We start from the raw sequence: 26,663 nt of genomic DNA, 5'->3' as shown, positions 1-26,663 counted from the left end.
ATTTTAAATATCTATGTCATTACAGCTAGGGGCTACTTCTGGTCTTATTTAAAATATTGCTTTGTGATAAATCAGGAGATTATAAGAACATGACACTGAGGTTATTGGAAGAAGAAAAATGAATACTTTCCGCTACAGATTAACAAAGGATTCTTTACACAATGGAGCTATTTTTATAATGGGATTTAGAAATCTGTTAATTTGTTTAATCAAGTGACTGTGATACTAACTAAGCAGCACATTTTCTACAAGCAATTCTATCATCATAAATCATAGATTCATACATCATGTACCAGTTGTTTGCATGCAATAACTATCTTGGAGTGATGACTGGCTTCACATAGTAGTTGAGTTTCTAACAGTTGCAAATTAACTCATCTCAAATTCAGTGGGTTTTACATCTCAGTATGGCAAATCGTGACTAATGACAATCTGAACTCTAATTCTCTACCCCAACCCTGTGGTGTTTTTTTTTTTTCAGAACTCCCTGTAGACTTTTTTTCATATCTTTATTCCTGTTAATCACACCTTTCTGAGTTTTCAGGCTATTTACTTCTGACCAAATGTAAATAATAAACAAATAATTCAATCTAACTAAATGGGAAAAAAAGTAAAGGTGGGGTGGGGGGCTGTCTAGTGCTCTTTAAGGATACTTCAAAATGTCCATTGCTTGGGTTACCTGGTGAAATCTATAATCTGATCAGTACAAGGGCATAAGTAGGAAAAGACAGAAAAGCAGGAAGTTAGCAAAACTAACAAATAACAAAAAATAAAGTAGACTAAAATAAATCAATTACTGAAAGGAAAAGGTGAAAAAAACACTACTCCTGAAGTCAGTGGTAAAGCCGTCAATGGTGAGTACAGTTTTTGAGTATTTGAGCTGCCAAAGTACTTAACCAGCTTCATATTGCAACAAAAGTAAGTCTTGTGTTTAACTGCGTGGCCAGCTCCATTCCTGAGATTTCATGTCTGTTCACATCTGTCAGAGTGTTCAAGATCTCTTGGTGAACTGCTTTAAAAATGCCTGACAGAATCATTAGAAATAGTTGGGGCTGTTACCTTTAAAGTCTGTTTTCCAATCACAAGCGAGCACTTTGAAATCTGAATTAACGTTGGTTAATGTACATAGCCAGTGTGCTGAAGGGACTAGATTTTACCTGTGCCTTACTGCACGATGGAAGATCTGCTTCTTTTATACTAGCATTCTCATTTTAAGTCTTCTGTGACATCAGACGTGTCACACCAGCGTAAGACTGAAGTAACAAACAGTGCTGCATCACTGAGAAGTGTTTTTACTACTTCCTTTCCTACTCTGGCTCGCTACCAGCACAGTTATGCCATTGCAAAGAGTGATCCAAGTGTTTATAGAGGGAGGCCATAGACACGTGTATATGGCTCCAAATTAAATAAAGAACAGATTAGGTTAACAGTCCTTGTGGTGGACAGTTGTAAGGCGTACTTCAATTACTGAGGTTCTTCTCTCTTACTGTTCAAGTGTCTTACTGCTCAAGTGCCTGATCTGCTACTTTGATCTGAGACTTGTTGATGGTGGCTTCAGCAGGACAATTTTGAGTTGGCACGTTGAAGTTGTTTAGGTGATTTCTCACTTCTTTTACTCTTTAGCAAACATGGGTGCAAAAGCAGTCTTCTCTTACATTCCAAATGTCATTCAAATGATATGTCGAGCATTTTCAGTGAAGTGTAGGTGAAAATGAATTGCTGTGCCACCACAGGAGGTTAATTCTATTCCTCCTCCATATGTTCTGCTTGAAAATGAGATGTGATTCCTTTTTTTTATGAATGTCCAGCACCCTGAGTAGAAAGCAAAAAACACTTGAAGCATGTGTTTTACAATCAGAATTAGTCTGCCTACATGTAAGTACTCAATGTCCATTGTAGGCTTGCCCATAATTTTAAGTATCCCAGAAACATTTTAACATCAAATAATTATCTTTGGAAGTAAAAGTGTGAATTGTTGCTCATAAACACTGCGCTACTTCTTAAGAAATCAGCATGCTCCTCCAGCCTTCAGTTGTTCAGCTCCATTGTATTTTTATTACAGGCAGCTCTCAGGCTTGCTTATTGCCTTCCTCCATAAGTTCTCCATCTCACAGTTGTCAAAACTTTTCTTTTGAAAAATAAAACAAGTTATTCGAATAATAGGTGTTAAAAGGAATAGAAACGGATTTGACAAAATCCTGTTAGGAAGTGGCCCGCGTGCAACAGAAAACCCGAGGTGGCAGGTAAGTGAAATCTGTGGTGGGAGTGCAGACTCCAGCAGCTGGCAGCACTGGGCAGCAAGGCTCAGTCCTGCCAGATGCAGACAGAGCAGCATCTATGATAGAATTCCCAAAGAAAAGATGGAGTTACACAGGAGAGAGGTAACCTAATTCATGCTCTCTAGCTGTTTAAAAAAATAAGTGCAAACTTATTTAAAGGGTAGTCTGTGTCTGGATATGACTCTATTAAAAAATAAAAGTAGAGAAAAAAACAGAATGGAGGATTGTCAGATTGGTTGAATTTAGTATTCGGTAAGAGGAAAATGCTAGAGAAATTTTACCAGCTGCTTAAGCTACAGATGTTAGCAACAAATCCTATATTCCTTCCAAACTAAGTTGAATATTCTGTTTAGGCTTTGGAGAAAAATCTAAACCATTTCTGTTCCTCAAAGGGAAAACCAAGCACACTCTTCTCTTTATTTAATTGGCATATGAGTTTTCAGAAGATATTTTAGTCTGTTTTACAGCTCAGTAGAGTTTATGCTTCCTTTAACTTCAGTGGTTGCTGAATTGCTAGATGAGGCCTTACTATAAGAGTAAGGAACTATATGTTCCTCTCCCATTAATGTCAAATGGGTCGTGGCCAGTGACTTCAAAGGGACCAGGAGGAGGCCTACTGTAACGTAACAGAAGCATCTACATAGGTAAATAAAATTAATATCTCTATCTTTAAGGAATAAACTACTAAGTCGTCATTTCCCCAACTATTGAAGACCACTGATACGTAGAAATAATTTTTATAACTATATAGCTATACACTCTATATATATATATGTATGTATATACATAGTATGATACAATAACTTAACACTGGGTAACTTCTAATGATAGATTTGCATTAATAATACGGGTCTTTTTATGTAAATAAAATACTGTAGAGTATCTTCCAATCTTTTTCAGGATTGTTAAACTAAGAAGAGCAATTGAATATTTGTCCTATTTTTATGTTAAAAAGTGAATGAACTGAAATGTTAAATGTGAATGTAAATTTCTTATTGCAACTTTTATACTGAGTGTTTGCACTATCATAATTTCTGGAATCCAGTTAAAAATGAAATAATAAAAAAATCAGCTTGAATAAACAGTTGTTTTGGATTGCTTTTTTTTTTTTTTTTAATGTAGTTGCAGTCCTTATTCTATGCCAAGCGGCCGTTCGAAAGTCCCAAAAGGCTGCTTCTGAGTTTTCATGCTAAGAGTATACCTCTAGAAATCCTTACAATTTTACAATTTTACTTCCACAGTTGCTTTGGACTTAAGAACCCTTTGGGACCAATCCAACTCCATTATGAGCCATATTGACTTTCTGCATCGGACACAGTGGAAGCCAGCTTGGGCCAAGCTCTGCATCCACTGTGCTTGCAGAGGAAAGTAAACAAATACTGGCACAGTACTGGCCACAGAGACCAGAAGAAGGGAAGGGGAAGTTCATCTCTCCCTCCCTCCCTGTCTCTTTTTCTCTCTTCCTCTTTCTCTCTCTCGCTCTCCCCACACTACGGCCATTCATGAGCATCCAGTAGATCGTGTAAGTGGTTTATATTGAGAAAACAGTGCAAGATACAGAACCAGCCTAAGTGAAAATTGTGTTGCCTGACTTAAAATTGATTTGAAGACTGATTGAAGTTGTATTGGGTAACATGACAGTTAGGAGGCTCTGTAGGTTTGGACACCATACCAAATTAACTTAATTGTACCACTGTCAAATCACAGCACGTTCCCATCTGGTCAACTCAGATTAAAAGCAGGACACTCAGGCCCATCACATCCGTCCATGCAGGTGTGCCCTAAGATAACTCGGAAATGCAGAGTCCCTTGTGATTGCAAACTGCCTGGGCTCAGGTGCTAAGTCTTTTTTTCAAATGCTGGATAAAGGCTCCTGAGCTGTTACTTATGCATAGTATGCATATGCATTATTAGAGAGCATAGTAGGAGTTGTACAGAATTGTTATGATGTCAGTAAGTACGATGGAACTGTTTTTGGTTTGCCCTTACACTAGTGAGAAGAATTGTTTGAGGCCTTGCAGAACTATTTATTTTTTTCCTCTTCCCCAAGGAAGCCAAACCTTTGAAAATTTCAATAAAAGCAGCTCTGAATCAAAAGGACCCAAATAAACTGAAAATCTGGCATTCATCTTTAACTGGAACTACTCTTCCACATGCCACATTAGTACTTTATGCCTTTTTTTAATATTAAAGAGTTCAACTTTCATTGTATTTTTTAAGGGAGAAGTATATAAATACAGATAACTCGCATAGAATATGTACACACACATATGTTAATAAATTAGTTAGCATATATTCTGGATTAATGACCCAGGTCAGGTATATTTTTTTGTTGTCGCCCATTGCACAGCTGAATCACTTCAGAGACATAATTACACTGTATGAGAATTTGTATTACTTAAATAATGAGGCAGTTTCAGCCACTGATTGCTTAAATCCTCAAGTAATATTTATGGATATTTATGGTCATTTATGTTATAGAATGCAGTCCCTGAACAAGAAATTCCAAAGCCACTGCATTTTTATACCACAAACCACCCAAGACTGGAACTAGTGTTCTTGTCTAAAAATATTACCTGCGAATATTGTCAATTTGAAACAGGGGGAAAGGGGAGAATGGAAAATGTGAACACTGTGTACATAATCCAGGAATTATTGGTGCATTGCCAATGCATCTGTGTCAAAGCTTTCCAGTTTTGCAGCTATTCCCTAGGTCAGCCTAGAGAACCTAAGACAACCTAATGCACAGCTTCTGCTGGCAGAACACGATGTTCTGCCGTCCACCAGAATGAAATGATGATATAAGTATCAACCATGGACCATCTTCTCATTTGGATTTTTATTTTGGAAAACAAAATGAACGGAAAGCAACCCATGTAGTGGAAATTGTGACAGTTTTGGTTTTAATTGAACTGTGGATAGAATTTGAAGACAGAGATCTTGAGGTATAGCCAGGCCATTATCAGTCCTGATCTGATACTAAACATCCAATTCTGTGCAGATTATCTATTGCAGTAATAATTTGCATGGGTTTTCAGGCTCAGGGCTCGGAGAATAGAAAGAGGTATTTAACTTTGCTTTAATATTATAAACCTTCCAGCCCTTTGCTGTTTTTATACTCATAACCAGAGAGTAGACTACTATTATTAGATCTAGCTATAGCAAATTAATGACAAATGAGTAGAAAAAGCTAGTGATGAACAAGTAGTCATGAATATTACTAATGTCTTCCTTTTGATTTACTTGGCCTAGTTTGAAGATGCCAATAAGGGATTTCATAAACAACAGGATGTATCAATTACCATGCCATTGCAGATGAAGTGGATGAGCTTCCCTATTACAAACCCTCTGCTTCACTAAGTCAGTGGGACTCTGGTGGCTTCACTAACACTCCCTCAGCTAAGACCACCTGGGGATTTGTCTACCAGTTTTCAGTAGAAGAAAGAGACACTGATAGACCTCTGCCATGACCTCCTGCAAAGTAATATACTCAGTCTGGACACACAACTTCTCTCCTCAAACAGCACTTTTTGTATATTATTAGAAGTAATAAAGTAAAGTAAATCCAACATTTTCTGATCACTGAGAGATTTTAAGTTAGACATTTGTTTGGCATTGGCCAAACTGTGCTTTTACTGTTGCCAGAGGTCATAAAAGCATGACTGTTTTTTTCCAAACTTTATAGTTACTCTGCATGTTTATTGAACTTAGGCAATAATATTATGTGCTCCTCTCCAGCACTGCCAACACAATTAGAGAGGAGCACTCATACCAGAAAACAGACAGCGCGTTATTGAGGAAAAGTCCCTGTTGAATATTAACCCAGTTTGATCTCTGGGACGTAGAAACATGCAGAAAATGTATAGGACACTATCTAGCAGACAAACAACATGCAGATAGAACACACTGAGGCCCTCTGGTAAGACTGAAGTGGATAAGCATATAATGAAGAGGAGTCATTGACGTAATTACAAAGGCAGGTGGTGGCACATTGATTTTAGGCAGGTTAATGACCTCTACTACTATTGAAGTGTACACAGTTTCTTACGATTTAGGTAACTAGACTTTTCAGAAGTCAAATATTAATCAGTCAGACCACTGGATAGAAATATACTTTAATGTTTCCCACTGTGTTCTTAGAATGAGTACTTGTATATAATAAACTTGTTTAACCAAAGGAGGCAACAATTTTTACTGCCTCGGAGTTTTATAATTGATTAGAAGATACCAGCTTATTTAAATGATTACAACCTAATCCTCCTCTCACATAGAATCCAAGCACTGTATCTGAGGGCAAAACAGGGCCCTGCTAAGGGAGGATGCGTCACTGACCTTGTCTATGAGCCCTGATGCATCATGAGGGGATAAAGGTGTGCTCTTTAAGGCTTTTGTTTACTCAGTCTGACATTAAGGCAGAAAAAAAAAAAAATGGCTGGTAGGATACTACTTTTAATTCCAGGCAATTGTTGGATCTAGATGGAAATTTTCTAACTTCAACTTCTATTAAAAACATTTAAGAATATTTGCAATGGTTTGGAAACAAAGCAGTCTCACTATTCCTTACACTCTCACTGCAATTAATCATATGGAAGGAGATTTAGATTTTTAAACAACAGTTTGACTTCCTGAGTAGCTACAAAATCCATTCAGCAAACCATGTTGTGGCTTTTAGTATGCAAAATCAGCCTTGCTATCCAGCTGAACAGATCCAGTCACAGTAGAGGGACACTACCCAAAATCTGAAAAACAGTTTGTTACTCTGTGTAAAGACTTGTCTAGGATTCCCTGAGGCCTTCACCTCAGACTGTTTAAGAGTCATACCTATGACAGCCGTTGGAATGGGAATTGTACCACGCTTAGGTCAGTCTGTGGACAATGTAGTAAAAAACATTGATCTTGTCTCTGACCAGGAATAAAGGTCACTGTAACACTGAAAAAACAGAATATTCCAACAGGTGCAAAGTACCGCTCCACAGTATTGCTATAAATTATGTTGGTTTTTTTTTTTTTTTTCCTCCAGTAATCATAATATCATAATTCGGCGTTTCACTGACAATAAGGAAAGACTTCTTAAATTCCAAAACTGTTAGAGATCAGGTTCATAAATTTGCATATCTTTTGTTTAACAGACCGCAGAGGATTATAGTCCTTGGTTTCTGAAGATTTCAGTGAAATATACGTACTAAATGACTGCCACCATAGTATATCCTCTCACAAATCTCAGTATTCTCAGCACCCAAGCATGTAATTCCTACTGCAATCAGTGAAAATAAAGGGTTAAGGCTCTTTTGAAAAAGTCCCAGTGGACTTCTCCATACCACTTTATATATCTAAGCAGGCTTTGGACTGCGTGCATTTCAATTTCTATGGCTGCCCAAGATGCTTACAACTTAGGAAAACAGAGGTTCTGCTCCTTTTGCATATCCCGTAGTATCAAAACTCTAGAAAGACCAAGGAAGGCACTGCAGCTGTAGAGGTTAGTTCATGATGAGGCTCCCTGCTAGTTTCAGCCTTCATGCTGATAAATAAGATGCGGCACTCTGGTTTTCATTGAAAAGTTCAGTCTGTCAGTCAGTCTTAGAGCACTCTATCTGAGTTTACACCACAGAACTCAAACTGAGGAAGGAGAGATTATAAGAATTTGAATTAGATTTTAATTGTAGAGGGATTTCATCCAAAAACAACTGATAATCTGGGCCTAAATTTTCCAAACTGTTTAAGAAATACATTATAATTCCCTTTCTCTTTGAGTTTTCCTTTACATTCCTCTATTTTTTCCTCTAATTTATTCTTTTCATTACACTGAAAAATTAGGAAAGTATTTTCCTCTTTGTCTCCTTCTCTACTTGTCCTTTTCTTCTTTTTCTTCTCCCCTTATTTGCCATCACCATCCCTTGTATTCTTCCCCTGGCTATTCCTACTTCCTTTCATTTCTCCCAAAAAGGATCATCCCACTTTGATTCATCAGACAATAGACTGACGAGCTGCACTTACCAGCTCCTTTTCCTACTGTCTATTATGTACTTTTTGCTGAATTGCCCACACCAAAAAGCCCTTAGACTAGTCACAGGGGCAGGGAGAAGCCTGGTACTACAGACTATATCAAACTCCTAACCGTTGGGACAATTTTGCAAAATTTCTGACTTAACAAACTAGAAATACAAAACCAATTTGACATGTTAGGTAAATGTAGGTGCTAAGTTTGATCTTCAGGTTCCCTTCAGAACTGTTTAGCAACATAATCAGAGTAGGAGTTGAAGAAATGAACAAAGCAGCAGCCGAAAATTTGTAGTCTCAGATTAGATCAGAACACTACGGGGAAAAAAGTGTCCCATGGTAATGCATGTTACTTCCTGGTAAATTACTCAGACCCACCAAAAAGCTTCTTGTGTAGGTCCATGCTGCACAACCCTTGCTGGGATAGGCAGTAGGACGTCCCACTTATACAGGACAGCGCAAACATTGCGACACTATGTCAAGACATCACTGCTCTGTGCTATATAAAGAACTGCCTTGCTGAGCTCTGCAAGATACAGTATGGATGACCTGGTGGGTCTGTTCATGAAGCCACAAGGCCACTAGTTTGAAAACTAACTACTAATAGTCAAAATGAGGTAAGGGCTGGTCTAGCCTCTTCTATGTTTATAAGGGACCAAGATATTTTTTTCTTTTACTCAGCCACAAATAACTCAAAATAATTTTATGTTTAGTTCTCAAAATATTCCTGTAGGAACCTCCCCTGGGAGTTTAGGAAATAAATAGCTTTACCTGGACCAGCTATTTATTTCCAGAACGTTTACTTATGCAATCCATGCGATTCTAAAGTGCCTCAACTTCTCAAGCTCTCTTTCAGTTCCTTAGGGGCAGACGATTTAAACCTAGAAACATACACATTAATTGACAGACTGTTATTCCTAAATATTGAACTGGTAGCTCCAACTCTCTATTCATAGTGCAAGTATTAATACAGCAAGCTAGAGTGGTTTATGATTAGGTTTGAAACGCTCAGATTCCCTGCAACCACACGTTCAACTCCTGACAAGATCAGTCGTTTGACCTCCTGTTGAGGTGTGTATTACAATCTCAGTTCATCCACATAAAGCCATGCAATTAGGTCTGTCTGATCAATCTAGATTTTAAAGCTCCACAATTCATGCTTTGTCAAAAAGGGTTACCCCAATATCTGTGCAAGCATTCCTCCACATCCCTGCTTGCTCTACAGGTTGTGATGGCAGCTGTTTACTGCCTTCTTCCACAAAGTCCACTAGCACTTCTGTGGGGCTGGTTCATTCCAGCTGCATTTTTTGTAAACAAAAATTATGGTCCTCCACGTGAATCTTAGCATTTCATATCAATACAATTCTCATCTAAGAGCTGATGGTTTAAGAAAAAATACTTCAGTATAAAATGCTGTAATCTCCAAAATTTTAGTTGGAAACACTGTAAAATTCACACTGCAGCAGAACAGTATTCAGTGCATTCTTGCTACCTATATTTTCTCAAAAGAAGAGTTTTTCATTGAAGATTTAACATATTTTTTCTAACATTAATATTTCAGGTAATAAAAACAGAGAAAATAAAATCTGAATAGAAACAGATACACATCCATAAACAAGCATCCATCTTGTAACAGATCCTCAACATGCCATAAACAGTTATGTGAAGCCAAAAAATCACTAGATTTATTGTCATTGAGGTAGGTAGCAAGCAGCAGAGCCTAAACAGCAATACATTTAGCACATAGATAATTTGGATAGCCTGTTTTCCTATGACTACTTCATCTTAGGTTACTATTCAGCATTTTTTTTTCATTTAGCAGCATTAATGAAACTCCTAAAAAAATGCCAGGTGCATCATTTGGGGAGTTTCTGCAGAAAAGAATGCTGGGAAGTTACCAGGGCTATAAGAACTGAAGCAGGAGATTTAGTTAGGTCACCTGAAAAGGAGAGAAGTAGTAGAAGACCTCAAATGGAACTTAATAGCACTGGTAAGGTTGTTTTCTTTTGCTGATGTGTTCTTTCACTGTAGATCCTATCATTAATTGTTTGAACTTTTTCTGCTGTTTTTAGTTTTCCTTCCTCCTTTTTGGGGTATCATTAAATAGTATTATTAATGCAACTGGGGGGGAAAGTGTTTGTTACAAGCGTGTCTAAAGTACAGAGTAGTATTTTGCTCTTCTCAGAAGCGTGGTTGGAAACAATCTTGAAAACGATCTTTAAGAGTACAAATAAAGGCTTTTAATTACTCATATAAACTGTTATTTAATGAGTAAGGGGAAAGCATCAAAATGCATAATAGTATAGGGGGGCAGGGAGGGGATTTGAGGAGTTGTAAACTTATTATGCTGATTTCCACTTCTAGCTTAGCCATATAAACTTAGTACCAGTAAGCTTCTAAGACTAAGGGAAGATAACGTGACTGAACAGGGAGGGGGGAAAAAAAAAAAAAAACAGCTCAGGGCTGTTTATAGTCAGTCATGAAAGCTGGCAACATTCAGAAGTGGGAGGAGAAATGGTTATTCAAAGTAGGTAATAAAGGCTTTCTATTCTTTCCTCTTTCTAAGGAAGGAAAATACACGTCTATGGCAAACAGGGGAACTTCTCCAATCTTGTGTTCTCTAGAAACATGAAGTGGGTGAGGCACTACCAAACTCATAGACTCTACACAGGTGCAAAACACTTCCAAAGAATGGAGAGCTGATGCCTTCCTTCTCACAGAAGTCCAGCTCACCCATGTGTGATCTCTTATGCAGAGGTCTCAGAACATAGGTACTGAAAATCTGTTGCTCTTTTACACAATCAGCCCGTATAAAATACCTGAATTGCCTCATGAGACCACACAGTTCAGCAATTATTAGAATAATATTAGAACGCTTATTTAAGATGGGTATTTTAATTATACTTTAAGGTGTATTTATCTTTAGGCTTCTCCAGGTTTAATAAGACGAGTTCTTTTCTGTTGTTGAAAAGCTGTAGAAGTAGGGAAGTAACCAACAAAAGAGCAATCTTGTTATAAATTTAACTGTACAGAATGTTTTAGGATCAAAGTTCAGAAGTAGTAAGACTTTCTATGAAATGGTAAGTGGGAGGGAATTAGAAGCTTTTCTAAAAATGGTTGTTCATGCAAGAGTAACAAAATGGAAATTAGAGTAAAACAGATTATTGCTTGAAACCAGAATATCTCCGTTACTTCAGTGTGCTTTCATTTTTCCTATGCTATTTGATTCCTTTTGGCATGCCACAGTTGCCATTGTCTTCCACAGTTTCAGTAACTGCAACTCCAAGGTGTATCTGCTTATGCTGAAGGAAAAAGAAAAACAACTAGTGTAACGAAGTTACAGCTAATAGAATTGCTTAAGTTTTAGCCTATGTGGAGCTCTGTATGCAGAGGGCTGAGACAGGAATAAGTGTCTTCTGATCTCTTAAACCCTTTTAAGAATATTCATCAATATAATAGGTGAAATTCGTGTAGAGAGTGCTCTTATTTTCATGTTTGCAACTTTTTTCTTGCAACTGAACACTTTGCATGACGTCTTATAGTATATGAACAATGACACAACTTTCTTTCTACTTTAAGGCAGCAAACCTGACTTCCAGATGTCAGAGGAAGAAGCTTCTATTCCAGATGTTAAAAGATCTGAAAAAAGGAAACTGGTGAAACACAGCACTCCAGTAGACTCAGTGTTCTCAAGAAACACCCTATCTCTTTCAGGTCCAATCAATTGGTCAGTCAAGGACCAAGATTTCAGTAAGAGAGCTTATGTATCCCCAGTGCCAAAATCAACTCTGGGAAGATCAGTAGCTCAACTATCACTAGCAAGTGTTGAAGCATACTTCCCTCATACATCTCCAAAAAGGTTTTCAGCAGTATTTGACTTGCAAGATTCCAGCAGAGAGATAAGCCATAGTTCTCAAGCTGTGTATTCTAGAAAACGACTTTCCACAGTATTGGCATCTGATGAATCAAATGAAGAGGCAAGTGAAAATGTTGTCTCAAGTGTGGAGACTCAGACTCCCACAAAAGCATCTGAGAAGTTAGCAGTAATTCCCAAGAGTGGATCTTCATGGATGGTTTCTGGAATACCAGGAATAAAAGATCCTCCAATGCTGAAAAAGAAGAAAACTGATAAAGCTATCGTGGTAATTATATTCTCCATATACTGTAGAAATAGCATATAATTCTGTGCCAATACTGTATTTACACATCTTTCTAGTTATAGAAGAATATTGTGGTTATACAACATCTTCACAACTTTCTCAATAAGAACGTACGTCCCAGTTCATAGTGATAACCTCTTAGATTCTGTGTTATCACTCCAGCTAGACTAGATGTGATTTACTCATTTGGTACTTAATTTAGCTTCTGCACTTGTGTAAATATATGAACACTACTGCAGAAGTTTGTCCTGTTTTTTTTTTTTTTTCTCTCTCTGTAGGAGGAACTTTAAGAATGGGAAGAGATTAGTGGGTTAAACTGGAAAAATTCTTAAATTTCTTTATGTTGGAGACTTAACTGAAAATGCAGGAGGAAAAAAAAATCTACTGCTCGTCCTGTTTAATTGAAATCATAATGCTTTATAGAAAGAATCTTAGTCATTGCTAATGTTGGTCTTGTGTACAATCCTTCAATTAGTGTAAGGTATCCTTAGATTAGTAGTCCTTATACAGGTGGTCTTGTTTGATTGAAACGGAATTAGAGATCTCAGTTTCCTGCAGCTTTGATTATCAGCATGAACTCTGTGGCAAGTTCATAAAAAGGAAAATAAGGCAATGGATTTGGAGTCTAAAGACAGTCATGTTAGTCTGCAAACCATCAGATTCTGTTTCCTTGGATTTATCTGTGGGGTTTTTTTTTTTTCTTTGCCATGTTGTTCACAAGTATACTGAAAGCTCAGGAAGATCTGCTCACTCTGAGTTAAAGCTTCTTAGTTTAAAACAAATAAATGTTCAGCCCAAATCTAGCTGTGCTTTTTTTTTTTTTTAAAGCATATGAAGCCTAAACAGGTCAGACTGACTTTCTTTTCCTGTAACAGAGAAAGAAACAGAGAGAATGGGTGCTTCGCCAACTGAAAAACATTGAGGAAGCAACTAAACATGAATTAACAATTGAAGAAGTTTGATCAAACTAATTTTGAAAGTAATGATGTTTCATGCTTATTTTGTGAATAGCAGATTCCAATAAAATGCAGATCTGACTAATCTGCAACACTTGTTGGTCTTCCTGTTAAGTCTAAGATATGTCAGCAACTGCTTCTATGTGAAAGACAACATTAATCTGCAATAGCTAAATGCCTGGAATAAAGGAAGGGAGATGGTTAAGTAAAAATCATTCTTCATTCTGCCACAGCTGTCACTTATCACAAGTGTTTGTATAGCATTCAAATCTTCCAGGGTTGCTGATGTTCTTGAAGTGACAAAGTCCTAGTGGCCACATGAATGTAATCCTGGTTTGTCAGTGGAGAGTCTCCTCATCTAGAGAGTAATAAAAACATGCAATAGAAATGTTTTTACTGTTAGCTGGGGAGATGAGGAAATAGTGAGAGGCACCAGGTTGGGAGTCCAATCTTTAGAGATTACTATCCGATTTGAAGATTTGGTTCTGCGTTTGCTCTGGCCTTTATTTTAAATGTGCTACACAGTCACCAAGTGAAGCAGTAACTATCTCAGATGTGCTTTGAAAGTATGATGATTTTTTTTTTTTTGTCCCTTTCTAAAGATGCTGGAGTAGATTGACATTTTAGCTCAAAGCAGCTGTCTGTGAAGCACTTCTCAGAGTAATCCCAGAAGTATAATATTTGTGTTAGTTCCTGCTGCTGCATGTAATGTAATCTTTAGGCAGGTCACCTCTAAGTTTTCAGTAGGGCATCAGTGACAGGGACCCACAATAGATTTACCACTCATCCCTGTTCTGATGTGGTTCTAGTACAGGTGCTTATGTGACTGTATTAGTTCTGAAGCCAGCAATCTGTTTTTCCCTACTACTGAACTGCTCCAACCGGGAGAGATTCTGTTCAAATTAAGTTGCAAGCTATAGACAGAGGCAAGAGAAACCATTCCTTTTCCTTTTCACTCACTGAAACTTGTCTCCTGTCCTAAACTACAGACAAGTAGAAGCATGGTCTCTGCCAACCAATTGTAGCTGTGTTATGCACAAAAATACAAGAGCAGAGTTGTGGTTTTATGGCTTCCTGTAAGACTTAAGCAAAGTTAGGGCATTTTTACTAGTAATTCCTGACATTAAACTCTCCGGTGTTGCTCAAGGGAACAGCATGGTCCTCAGATGTAACTTTCTGGGTAGCCAGGTCGAGGGGTGATGCTGCTCCTCAGGTTGCCAGTCAAAGCATACTCACTTGCTTTGATGTTTAATGTTCTGGCACTTGTGTGTTAGATTTGCATAGATTCTCTCGGCTCTGCAGGCTCCTCTGGTAACTGAAATTCTCTCTAAATTTGATCTCAACCTGCTCTGGAGGGGAAAAGAAATAGCATGGTTGAAGCTTCTATTTCCTTTGGGTTTATGTTCATCAGGGACTTTATCAGCTTCTGTGATTTGTGCAGGGGGCTGAACTAAGATCAGACAAGTGCAAAGCTAGAATAAAACCCTCCTCTACCCGTAGGACAAGTATAGATTAGTCTGGCCACATTACCCAACACTTAATCCAAGTGACCCAGATCTCTCTCTTGTTTATTTGTATCATCCCAGACAGCCAGCTGCACTTGTTCTTTTCTCCAGCTTCTTGTCCTGGTCTCAGAAAATCTTGATGTTGCTGCTGCTTTTCATTCTCCTAACTACACTTCAAAGTCACCTTTGCCTCCTTCCTGAACCTGCTTTCATGTCTTCAAATGTCTCCATTTAATGTCATCTCCAATGTGGCCTCTAGTGGTGCCTTCCTTATAAAACAGTCTTCTATGCCTGGTTTTTCATTGCTGTATTCCTTTCCCATCTTCAAAGGCTTCTCCGATACTTTATGTCAGTCTTCTGCCAAAACTCAGTCTCAGCTGTCATGCCTCTAGTGCCTTAGTCTTAGGCTGACCTATCCACGATGGAAGTCATTGAAGGCTGTCTGTAAGAAAACTCAGTCCTGGGTAGGAAAGGGGTGCATGCAATTGTGAGAAAGTCTTGCACAGTCCTTTTTTTCAGGTTAGCTGAAATACAAGAAGAATCCAGGGAATACAGATGCTAAAAAGTCTTATCCAAGGGCAACATAAGGGCAACATAAAGCTTCCTAAGATTCAGGACATGGTAAATGCTGGGGAAGTTTTCTAGGGAGCAAGTCTGCTCCCTGCCAAGCTCATTAAATTAGTTGGTAGCAATAAAATCCTGGAGACTTTCCTCAGTAAGGGCAAATTAATTGCCTGGAGTGGTAACATAGAATTGACTTTGACTGGGTCTTCACAAGTCCTGCAGCCGTATCAGACAGGCATATAAAACTGGGGGCTTTCAAGATGTTGGAAACTGCTACTATTTCCTCTCTGCAGAATGTTTAAAAAGAAACACATGACTTTATAGCATTTATCTCAGAATGATTCCAATCCTCTTTGATTTTGAAAAGTCACAATATTGCTGATAGCTTTTCCTGATAAAATGTGTGTAGAATTAATTCATATTTCATGGTATTGCTGAAAAATTTTTGATGCATTATCTACAGCAACAGTATTACTGTTAATTACAGGTAAGAATACTAAGGGATTTCAACCAGGTCTATTTAGTAATAACCTACATGTTATCCCCTTTTGAATGATGTCCCCAAAGAAAGCCAAGATGTTAAGGAAATTGGAGCTACATATAATTACTATTACTGCACTGCACATATATGTACTGGAGGAAGAAAGAATAAACACTAACAATTCTTTTTTTACAAGGCTTGCACTTTCACTTGTTTCTCCAGCAGACTCCCAAGTAATTTAATGATAGTTAGGTTCGTTTTCTACTGTGATACATACATTTACTTTGAGAGGCTCTAGTAGTGTGCTGTTTTAATCTGTTTAATGCTCATCCACCAGCAGCAACAATGGTGAATTACTACTTATGTAGTGAATTGCATCAGGTGCAAAGTTCTTTTATGCATATTTATACTGCAATAACAGCCCAGCGTACAGAAACTCTTACTGGGAGCTGCAAAGTCTAACATCACTTTAAAATAGGCCTTTGTATTAGCAGTAGGTGATGAGACTGGAAAAGACTAAGACTACAGACATCTAATTAATGAGAAGATAACCTTCAAGACGCTATGTTTTGAAAAAATACTATGGTATTAAAAGCCTGACCTTTTTTGCATGAATGGAAATGAATCAGAGTTGTGTTTTGTTCTTGAGCCTTGCTCTTGTTGTGGCTTTCAAATGCAACACTGAGCATGTTTGCAAATTGAGAACAGCCTTCCCCCTGAGAGTACTCCTTTAGATCAGTGTTTTTCTTTTAGGAACTAAGCTGTGACCTTGACCTAGGGAATTGTTTTTAGTACACTTATTTCTGAATGGATATTGCACAATCTACCTGCTGATAGTGACTAAGCAGGCAGTTGGATAGAGAAGAACAAAAACACTACCAAGAACACAGGGAAGATACAAAAATATTTTCACCCTGGATTTATGAGTTCAGCCTTGTTCCCCCTGAAGCAACAGTAGCGCTCCTGTTGACAGAACTGGGAGTGCTCTTCCCAGCTGGCACGCTGCTGTAGCAAAACAGGGTGAAGAAAGAAAATATTTAGTGCGCATATTTAACATATTTCAAACTTACATGTAGCTGGTAACTGAGTAAATCTTTGCTGATCCTAGCTGAACGATTTTAGGATAACTAGTAAGAGTAGGAAACAGGAAAACTTTTTTCTCCAAATCGCAACATACGTTCATTCCTATAGTAAAAACTGAGTAATAATAATACAGGTGTCACTGATCTGTGCTCCATAGTGTCTATAGGACATACAAGTCTACAGACTTCCACATCTCTGTCTGCCATTGCAGGCTGCAATGCCTCTTAAAGCATTTCAGACTTAGTAAAAAAAAAAAAAAAAAAAAAAAAGAGAGAACAAACATACTGAAGTTTTGACTGAACTTAGCAGAATCTGAGAAGAGCTGGACCAGCTGAAGCTACAGCCTATCATTTTCAAATGTTATCAAAAAGTAGGCCTAGGCCCAGATACTGGGACCCACCTAAGATACAGTCTTCCCCCTAGAAAACCTCAGATCTGCTGCTCAGTTGTCATACTGCCATGCTGGTGCCTGATGTATCAATTTTATTGTTGTTATTATTATTTTACTGCAGCCAGTCCTAACAGGCTTGCTAACCCCACAGAACCTGACATCAGCTCCTGGTTGCTGTCATTCATTCTGGCACTACTCATGCAGGTGATCTCACAACACTTAAGCTACACCAATCATACCTGTCCACCCTGAAATGAGTACAAAGGAGATTTGTAGAAAACACCAGCCAGGGAGTACGTATATCCATCTGCCTTCAGCTTCAGCAGGCCACGAGGTAAAACTCTAGGAAGTGTGACAAAACATTTCAAATCCCCTTCTCCTCTGAAACAGAACTTTGAAATCGAAGAGGTCACAAGGCAGTAATCACCATCTCTAGGCTTACTTTGTAGTCACAGCTTTTAAGTGTCACCTTTCAAAGCTGTTCTACTTTGTCTAAGCATTTATTAGAAAATAAGGTTAAATTTTCATCATAGTTCAGTGACTTATTGTCTTGCATCTAAGGAATGTTATTAGTTTTCTTTAAATTCATATTTATTTTTTAGAAAATGGAAAGAGGAATGAGTTAAAACATCCTTTGTTACTCCTAGGATGAAAGAAAGAAGGAAAGAAGGGAAGAAGAGAGGGAGGGATGCAGGAAGGGATGAAGAAAGAAGGCTCTTTCCTTCCTGCTTCTTAACATTGCTGCATTTGAATCATCTCTGTTGTCCTCCATTTCATCCTTTTGTCCTTTCCTAGCTCTCCATGTTTTCTTCTGACTGCCTTATACTTTCACCTCCTCATCTCATTGCAGATTTGTCTCCTGTGGTGATAATCTTCCACTGGCAAATACTGCAAACCTTCTAAAACTTACGATTTCTCCTATAGAGGAAAAACTAGCAACGAGAAAAGAAATATCTTACAGCCTTAAGATAGAAAAACAAAGAGTCTCTTCCTAGAACCAGAATACTCAAATTTTCTGGTATGAAAACATGACATAGATAAAGGTATAGGGGAAAAAAAAGAGCAGGCAGCACTGCAAACAAATTTTCTGGGAGAAGAACTGGATGTGAAAAGTTTAGAAAATGCCTAGGTAAGAGGTTTCAAGGTATGCTTTCCTGTCACAAGAACACCACCCAGTATACAACTCAATCAAACTGGCTCTTTGTTACAGCGTTCATTCGAAGTAGACTGATGCTTCAGGTAGGTGCACGGGACCAGGAGCATAGCAAATAACAGAGCATGGCAGAGCCGACTGCATAGCAGAGCAGGGGGAGCTCAGGGCGCGTGGCAGGCAGCCTGCCCTCCTTCTTTTCTGAGAGTAGCACAAGTCCCTGTGCTGAAACAAAGTTGTGACCGCCTGCCACAACGGTCGTGCTGGCACAGGTACCCAGGCAGAGGAGCCACAGCCTTTCCAGGCTGACTCATGCGCCCAGAGTGATCTCCCAAAGCGCTGCACAGCTGCCCAGGCCTTCAGTTGTGGGGAGCTCCAGAACCTGGGCCTAAAGGCAGCGCAGAGCGAGTCATGCATGCAAGTGTGCCCAGCTCAGCAATGTTTTTGATCAGGTGGCCAGGATGTGTGAGGAGATCGCAAGCAGCGTAGTATTCAGAAATCAGAGAGAGACTGATGAGAAATATCATGCAGTGACATGGTCAGACCAATAGCTTTGTCTTAAGACCCTGCAAGAGGAAGAAGCTAAGCTAGCTTCCAACCCCAAGGAGTCAGACAGCAGAAATATGCAAGATCATCTTAGAATCACAGAATGGCTTGGTTTGGAAGGGATCTTAAGTAATCTAGATACAGCCCCCTGCTTTGGACAGGGTTATCAAGCCTGGCTTTGAATGCCTCTATGGATGGGGCATCCACAACTTCCCCGGGCAGCCTGTTCCAGTGGCTCACCGCTCTCTAAGTGAAGAATTTCTTCCTAACATCCACCCTAAAGCGCTCCACTTTCAGTTTAAATGTATTTCCCCTTATCCTATCACTGTCTACCTACACAAAGGATCAGCACCCTTCCTGCCTTTAAGCCCCTTTCATGTATTGGAAGATCACAATGAGGTTTTCTTGAAGCCTTCTCTTCTTGAAATGAAACAATCCCAACTCCCTCAATCTTTCCTCATAGGAGAGATGCTCCAGCCTTCAGATCATCTTTGTCGCCCCTGGAATCCTTCTCTGAACCTGCTCCAACCTTCTTTACTGTGAGGTCAGCAAGTACTGCTCCCCTCACTGAAAGCTTCAGGGATCCCAAACAAAGGCTACCACCTCTGTGCATCCTCGTTCCTATGGACAGCATGAACTTGTCTAAACTTCACTGCAGATGCCCTCAAAAGAGCTTGAAACTGTAAATACACATGGGTTAAGGTTGCACTGAGGCGTCAAAGTCTTTCAGTCTTTCTAACTATCAGACATTAATTCAATGGTAATAATGTTTAAATAGTAGTCCTGAGTCCTCACAGCAGCTTACCTAGATTTGGTGTTTTGTGCAAGCTTGAACTATCTATGTGAACTAAGAACTAAGTGAAGTCCTGAAGTCCTGTCCCTCATGCTCTAACAAAACAGTAGAGGCTTGAAACCTCAAATGTATTCTCACCGACTTTAGCAAAAATATTAATAATAATGATGAATAACAGTGATATTTCTGAAACCAGAAATACCCTGGGACAAAAAGCAGAGACAAAAGCAGCTGAGCAAACTTTTTTCTTTTTTCTTTTTTTCTTTTTTTTTTTTTTTTTTTTTTGCAAGAAGCAGTATAGGGATGAACTGCCTGACTGTGGAAGCCAATTGGAAATGATCCAAGGAAATATGCTCCTCTTCTAACAGCTTATCATTTTGGTGTCTGGAACATCTCTCTTGCCCTCTTGCTGGGACTTACAGACTGCTGTTTGCAGCAAAAACAGTTCAGGCAAGTTCATCCACAAGCCTCAGTTTCCCACATCACAGTATACTCAGAGAAAATGGACCTCGATTTAGATCTTGTGACTAAGTCTTATTTTTATTAAAATTATAGAAAGGATAAAAAGATGAAGGAACAGCACCTTTAGTTTCTGTCTTTAACGGACAAAGATGAAAAGGAAAGAGTAGGAATTTCAAACTATCCAGGGGTTTATATGGCACTGGATTTTTCAGTTACCAGTCGGCTTCTTTAAAAATCCAGCCTCTTTTTTTTTGTGCGAAAAAGAATATCCAGCATTGCATTTGATGATGTAAAAAGCAGTACAAATGAATTATTATTGGTTGTTGTTTTACAGTCACTTTTTTCCTCATCTGTGGAAATGACAGCCAGTAAACAATTTTCCCCTAGTTATGGGATGGTGCCCACAGTCTGGATCTGGATCTCATGTTGTTTCTGCCAGTACTGTCTACCTCAGTCCCTACTGCATATAGAAAGTTTTGTTCCCAGAAAGTCTTCAGTTAGTCTGGGGAAAAAAGGGGGATTTCATATAGGTAATGACATCTATCCCATGTGATGAACTCAGACATTAAAGGAAGAAGTAGCCCTCTGTCATTGTCTATACTGACCTTTAAATGAAAGGCTTTCATATGTATCTGAAAGGTCGATTTAAATTGCTTTTAGAGATAATATGTGGAGTATTAACCTTGTCTTTTATCAGTATGAGATAGCATCCACTTCATAAAGTAAACCCAATAATGATGAAGGACTGAAATTCATGCCTTCAGTGCCTATTCCACTCGGAGACACAGCATTACTTGTGTGCTGCTCTTTTCTCTTTCTGTGTCCATGGCTGATACGTAGTGAACAGAAACATGCAAAGAGGTTTAAACAGCTGATGCTGGTTTAGGTTTCAGGAGGCAGTGCTAAACAGGATAAGTTAAATATTTTGAAGTCCCTGCTAAGATACTTCCTACTCTGGTAGGCACTGAAAAACCTTCATTTCCATGGGTGGTACTAGGGAACATTTCTACCAAGATTTAGCATTGCTGACAGGAGCAGTTGGAGTGAAACCAAATTTTTATATTAACAGTCCATGCAGAAATTCATGCTTTCCAGAGTGGTTTCAGCTTTGTATTGTGTCTGGACTACTTCTCTAGAAAGGAAAACTCTCCTTTGAGCCATCACTGCATGGGAGTAACTGGCCCATGGCACAAAGATTAAAAGACTGCTCTTTAATCTTTCTTACCAGCAGAGATCAGGACTTCTGGAAAATAATGATCTGACTGGTCTGTGCACACACAGCATTGGAAACAAGACACTTTATTTGCTGTATTTGATGCCCAAATGCTTTAATGCATTAGGCACCACAGGGAATGATTTTTTTGTTTATTTATCATTACAGGGTAAGCTGAAGAAAATCTCTCTTCAAGAAGGCTGCTAGGAGTTACCTGAGCAGTTCAGATACTGCCAGCTGCCTCACAACAATGAAAAATCTCAACTCAGTGAGTCAAGAGCAGCTGCTTCAGAGCCAGCCCAGCCAGAACTGGAGCAACTGATCTCAAGGTACAAGGGGGCTTTGGGGGTTTCTTTTGCCAGAGAAATACCAAGAAAGAGAAGTGATCCTATAGCTAGCATCATTCCAACTCAAAGCAGAATGGTGAGCACGTGATGCCAAGCTAAGGCTGTAGCTCTGGCAGGGGAGTGTGCACAACCTACCCTGGACACAATCAGTGCCTCCACTCAGAGATGCTAAAGGGAGAAGCAGCTGTGCTCCAGGAGCAGAGGTGAGAGGCAAACTCATCTATGTAAGATGTGCCCAGGTGCAGGACCTCCTGCAATAGGTGGCTGAGCTGCAGGAGACAGTCAAAAAGCTGTGTGCGATCAGGGAGGCAGAGCTAGAAGACGACAGCCAGATTCACATGCAGTCTGCATTGAATCCACAGTCCAGGGCCAAACAGCCCCAAACTCCTCCCTTGGCACATCCAGTTGGAGGGGAAGACAACAGTGATGAGAAATGGCATATTGCCACAAGAAAGGCTAACAAGAGGAACAAGCCTGCCTCAAATCGAGAGATGCCTCTGCAGAACTGCTTCGTGGTTCTGCAGACTGAGAAGGAACAAGAAACTGTAACAGGTAAGTCATCGGAGCTGAGTGAGGCAGTCAGACCTGTTCCCCATTACATAGCAGCTACTGCAGCTAAGAAAAAGTGCCAGGTGATAGTGGTGTGTGATTATCTTCTGAGGGGTACAGAGACACCCATTTGTTGTCCTGACCTGCTATCTAGAGAGGTCTGCTGCTTGCCAGGAGCCTGCATCAAGGATGTGACAGAGAGGCTGCCAGACCTTGTACGTCCCATGGACTACTTACTACCCACTGCTGCTGTTTCATGTGGGCACCAGCAGCACAGCTGTTAGCAACATGGAGAATGTCAAAAGGGACTACAGGGAGCTGGAAGCAGCGATGAAGGGCTCAGGAGCACAGGTAGTCTTCTCATCAATCCTCCCAATTAGGGGAATGGGGAGGGAAATGACTGATAGAATTAAGAAAATGAATGCATGGTTAAGGGAGTGGTATCATGAACAGGACTTTGGCTATTTGTGTCGTGGAACTAGTTTGAGAAATCTGGTCTTCTGAGGAAGCTTCTGAGTTGGATCGCAGGCCAGTAAGACAGCACCTAAGGTACAGAATAAGGGAACTCCAATTGGTGAATCAGCCTCAATGGGAGCCCAACTCAAATGCCTGATACATGATACAAATACACTGATACACTGATGTGTGGAGAACAAGCAGGAAGAGCTGCAGGCGTGTGTGTGCCCAAAAAAAAGTGCTATGACGTCACTGGCATCACTGAGATATGGTGGGATGGCTCTCATGACTGGAATGCAGAAATAGATGAGTATAAACGCTTTAGGAAACACAGGCAGGGGAACAAGGGAGAGAGTGTTGCCCTCTACATCAACATCCTGCTGGAGTCCTTGGCACTCCACTTGGAGATAGATGAGGAGCTGACAGAGAGCTTATGGGTTAGGATTAATGGGAAGGCAGGGGAAGGAATCATTGAAGTGGGAATCTGCTACAGGCCACCAGATTAGGAAGATAGAGTGGATGAGGCCCTCTATAAATAGATAGGAGAAGCTTCACATTCGCAAAACATGGTCCTCACTGGGGACTTCAACCACCCTGATGTCTGTTGGTGGGACAACATAGTAGGGCACCAGAAATCGTGGAGGTTCCTGGAATGTGTTGGTGATGGCTTCATCTTCCAGGTGGTAAAGGAACACACAAGAAAAGTTGCTATGCTGGACCTTGTGCTCGCCAGTGAAAGTGGCTGTTGAGTAATATGAAGCTCAAAGGCAGTCTTGGCTGCACTGACACAGAATGGAGAAGGTCAAGATCTTTAGCATCAGAGATGGTGCACAGCAAGCTTGGTACTCTGGACTTCAAGAGAGCAGACTGAACTCTTCAGGGAACTGCTTGACAGGGTGACATGGGATAAAGCCCTGGAGGGAAGATGGGCTCAATGTCCGAGTGGAGACGGGTGACGAGTGGTGTTCCTCAGGGATGTGTGCCATGACGGGTGCCATTAAGAGCTTTGTTGGCATCATGGACAATGGGATCAAGTGCACCCTCAGCAAGTTTGCAGACAACACCAAGCTGAGTGGTGCAGTTGACACAACAGAGGGAAGGGGTGCCATCCAGAGGGACCGGGGCCCGCCTGTCAAACGTGTTCATGCCAACCTCCTGAAGTTCAACAAGGACAAGTGCAAGGTCCTGCATCTGGGTCAGGGCGATCCCGAGCACAGACACAGGTTGTGCAGAGAATGGCTTGAGAGCAGCTCTGAGGAGAAGGATTTGAGGGTGTCGGTTGATGAAAGACTCAATATGAGCCAGCGGTGTATGTTTGCAGTCCGGATGTCCAACCGTATCCTGGGTTGCATCAAGAGAAGCATGACCACAGGTCGAGGGAGGTGACTCTGCTCCTCTACTCTGCTCTGGTGAGACCCCACTTGGAGTAGTGCATCCAGTTCTGGGGCCCTCAACACAAGGAGGACATGGAGCTGTTGGAGCAAGTCCACAGGAGGCCATGAAGATGATCACCATGAAGATGACTTGGGGGGGCTGGAGCACCTCCCCTAAGATGACAAGCTGAGAGTGATTGTGCTCTTCAGCTTAGAGAAGAAAAGGCTCCAGGGGGACCCTATAGCAGCTTTTCAGTACCTGAAAGGGCCTACAGGAAAGCTGGGGAGGGACTTTTTATAAGGACAGGTAGCAAGAGGACGAGGGGAAATGGCTTTAAACTGAAAGAGGGTAGGTTTAGACTAGATATTAGGAAGAAATTCTTTACTGTGAGGGTGGTGAGACACTGGGACAGGTTGCCCAGAGAGGTTGTGGATGCCCCCTCCCTGGAGCATTTCAAGGCCAGGCTGGATGGGGCTGTGAGCAAGCTGATCTAGAGGGAGGTGTCCGTGCCTACAGCGGGGGGTTGGAACCGGGTGATCTTCAAGGTCCCTTCCAACCCAAATGATTCTATGAGACATATGACAAAGACCCAAAAACACAACTGTACCTTCCAAGGAAGAACTTCCATTCAAACCAGTGAAAATTTTGTGATGTAGTCCTGTACTTCAGACAAGGACTCAAGTCTTGCACTATGCTCCTCTCTTTATCCAGTGAAGGAAAAATGATGGTGATGGTGGTAATGTGTTAAAAAAAAAAAAAAAAAAAAAAAAAAAAACACCAATAACAAAAGTTTTAAAGAATGTGCTTTATATATATCACTAGGTGCAATTTCTTCTCAGTTCATGTTTTCTTTTTAAAAGCAAAGAAAGGAAAAATGCAGGAAAGGCAGTCACTCTGGAGCAGTCATTTTACAGGAAGTAAGCCTACGTAAGGCAGTCAGTAAAAGTATGATCCTGCATTCTGTTTCAATGAAGACTTTCAAAAGAGCAGAGAAATGTATAAGTAGGTTGCTCCAAAGAAACTACAGTAGATATAAAGAATAAAATAACACTACTTGGTAACATAGTCACCACTATTAGCTATGCATTTTCACCAGTGATAAACAAGAGCCTGCACACCAGCTGTGGTGATGCACTGGCACTGGCACCATCACCACTGCTGAAATGAGCCACTCTCCGCCTCATTGTGTGAATATCCACTGTTTGGTCTCGATAAATTTTCTGCAAGTGTCAATGAATATCAACGGGTTTCATTTTTTTTCCTGCAAAGAACTATTCAATTATACACCTTTGCTTCATACGCACTTCCATGTCAGAACACCATTTTGTCAGACTACCCCTCTGCTTCCTTATGTTGCATGGCAACAAGATTTAACAGAATATCAGTGCCATACCACCAACATCCACTTCTGATGTCATGGGTCAATATAATGAAATGGGAGGCATTACTTTCGGAGCAGCCCTTGTTGGCAAGTGAGCAAATGTATGCATATGCATTTACAAGTGCATATGAGATCGTCAGATCTCTGCACTTTTCAGATGGTTCTACATTTCATATACATAAACATGTATATATATGTGGTCCTTAATGCAAGGGTCTTTTTTTTTTTTTTTGCCTATTTTTTTTCTCTTTGAAGGAAGGAGAAAATAAAGTATATTTTTATATATTTACACCTCACACACTGATTGAAGAATCATCATTTTCCATTACAGATATACATGAAAAAATAAAAATAAAAAAGAAATAAAAAAAAAGGGAAATAACCATTAGAGCTTGAAAAGTCAAATTGCTGAATTTTTCTGCACAAATTGTCATGCCGTGGGTTCTCAGGCAGAGCCTACTCTCACTCACAGACATATGAAATCCAAAGAATTCTTTTAAAATGTTTTGTTCAGTATGCTTAAAAAGGCAAGTGAGTTTTAAGAGCTGCTATCTTTTGTGTATGGTGATTTTATTTTTTTTTAACTTTCCATGTCTGAAAAAGAAAATCAGTAAAAGACATAGTAGTAAAGTGAAAAAGTCTCTGTTGTGAAAGTCTGTAACCAATATGAATAATGCAAGAACTGAATTAAGATGTTAGGGAGTTAAAAATGCAGTCAATACTAAATTATAAATGAAAACTCTGGCTTCAATAATATAGAAACTAAAGTGAATAGTGAAACATGAAACAACACTACAATTCTGCTTCACTTTCACACTAACGACACATCCACAAATTAAAAAAAAAAAAAAAACTTATTAAAAAAAAAAAAACAGCAAAAAAAAACCCTCACACAACCAAAAATCATGCGACTTTAGGTAACTTGACAATGGAATTTGATGTTTCAAGCTCAATACATACCGCAAATACTAGGATA

The 26,663-nt window shown here is 39.7% G+C and overlaps 1 protein-coding gene across 1 annotated transcript; it reads left to right on the top strand.

Annotated features, from left to right (window-relative positions):
• The first annotated feature begins 1,628 nt into the window (after nt 1-1,628).
• CCDC201 (coiled-coil domain containing 201) lies at nt 1,629-13,398 on the top strand. The gene is made up of 3 exons (XM_085219897.1): nt 1,629-1,701; nt 11,856-12,418; nt 13,312-13,398. The coding sequence occupies exons 1-3, from the start codon at nt 1,629-1,631 to the stop codon at nt 13,396-13,398; spliced, it is 723 nt and encodes a 240-aa protein (XP_085076023.1).
• The last annotated feature ends 13,265 nt before the right edge of the window (nt 13,399-26,663 follow it).

The sequence above is a fragment of the Meleagris gallopavo genome, chromosome 3 (assembly GCF_905368555.1).
Source record: "Meleagris gallopavo chromosome 3, MGAL_WU_HG_1.1, whole genome shotgun sequence".
Classification (NCBI taxonomy): Eukaryota; Metazoa; Chordata; class Aves; order Galliformes; family Phasianidae; genus Meleagris; species Meleagris gallopavo.
This window is presented reverse-complemented; position numbering and strand designations above follow the sequence as displayed.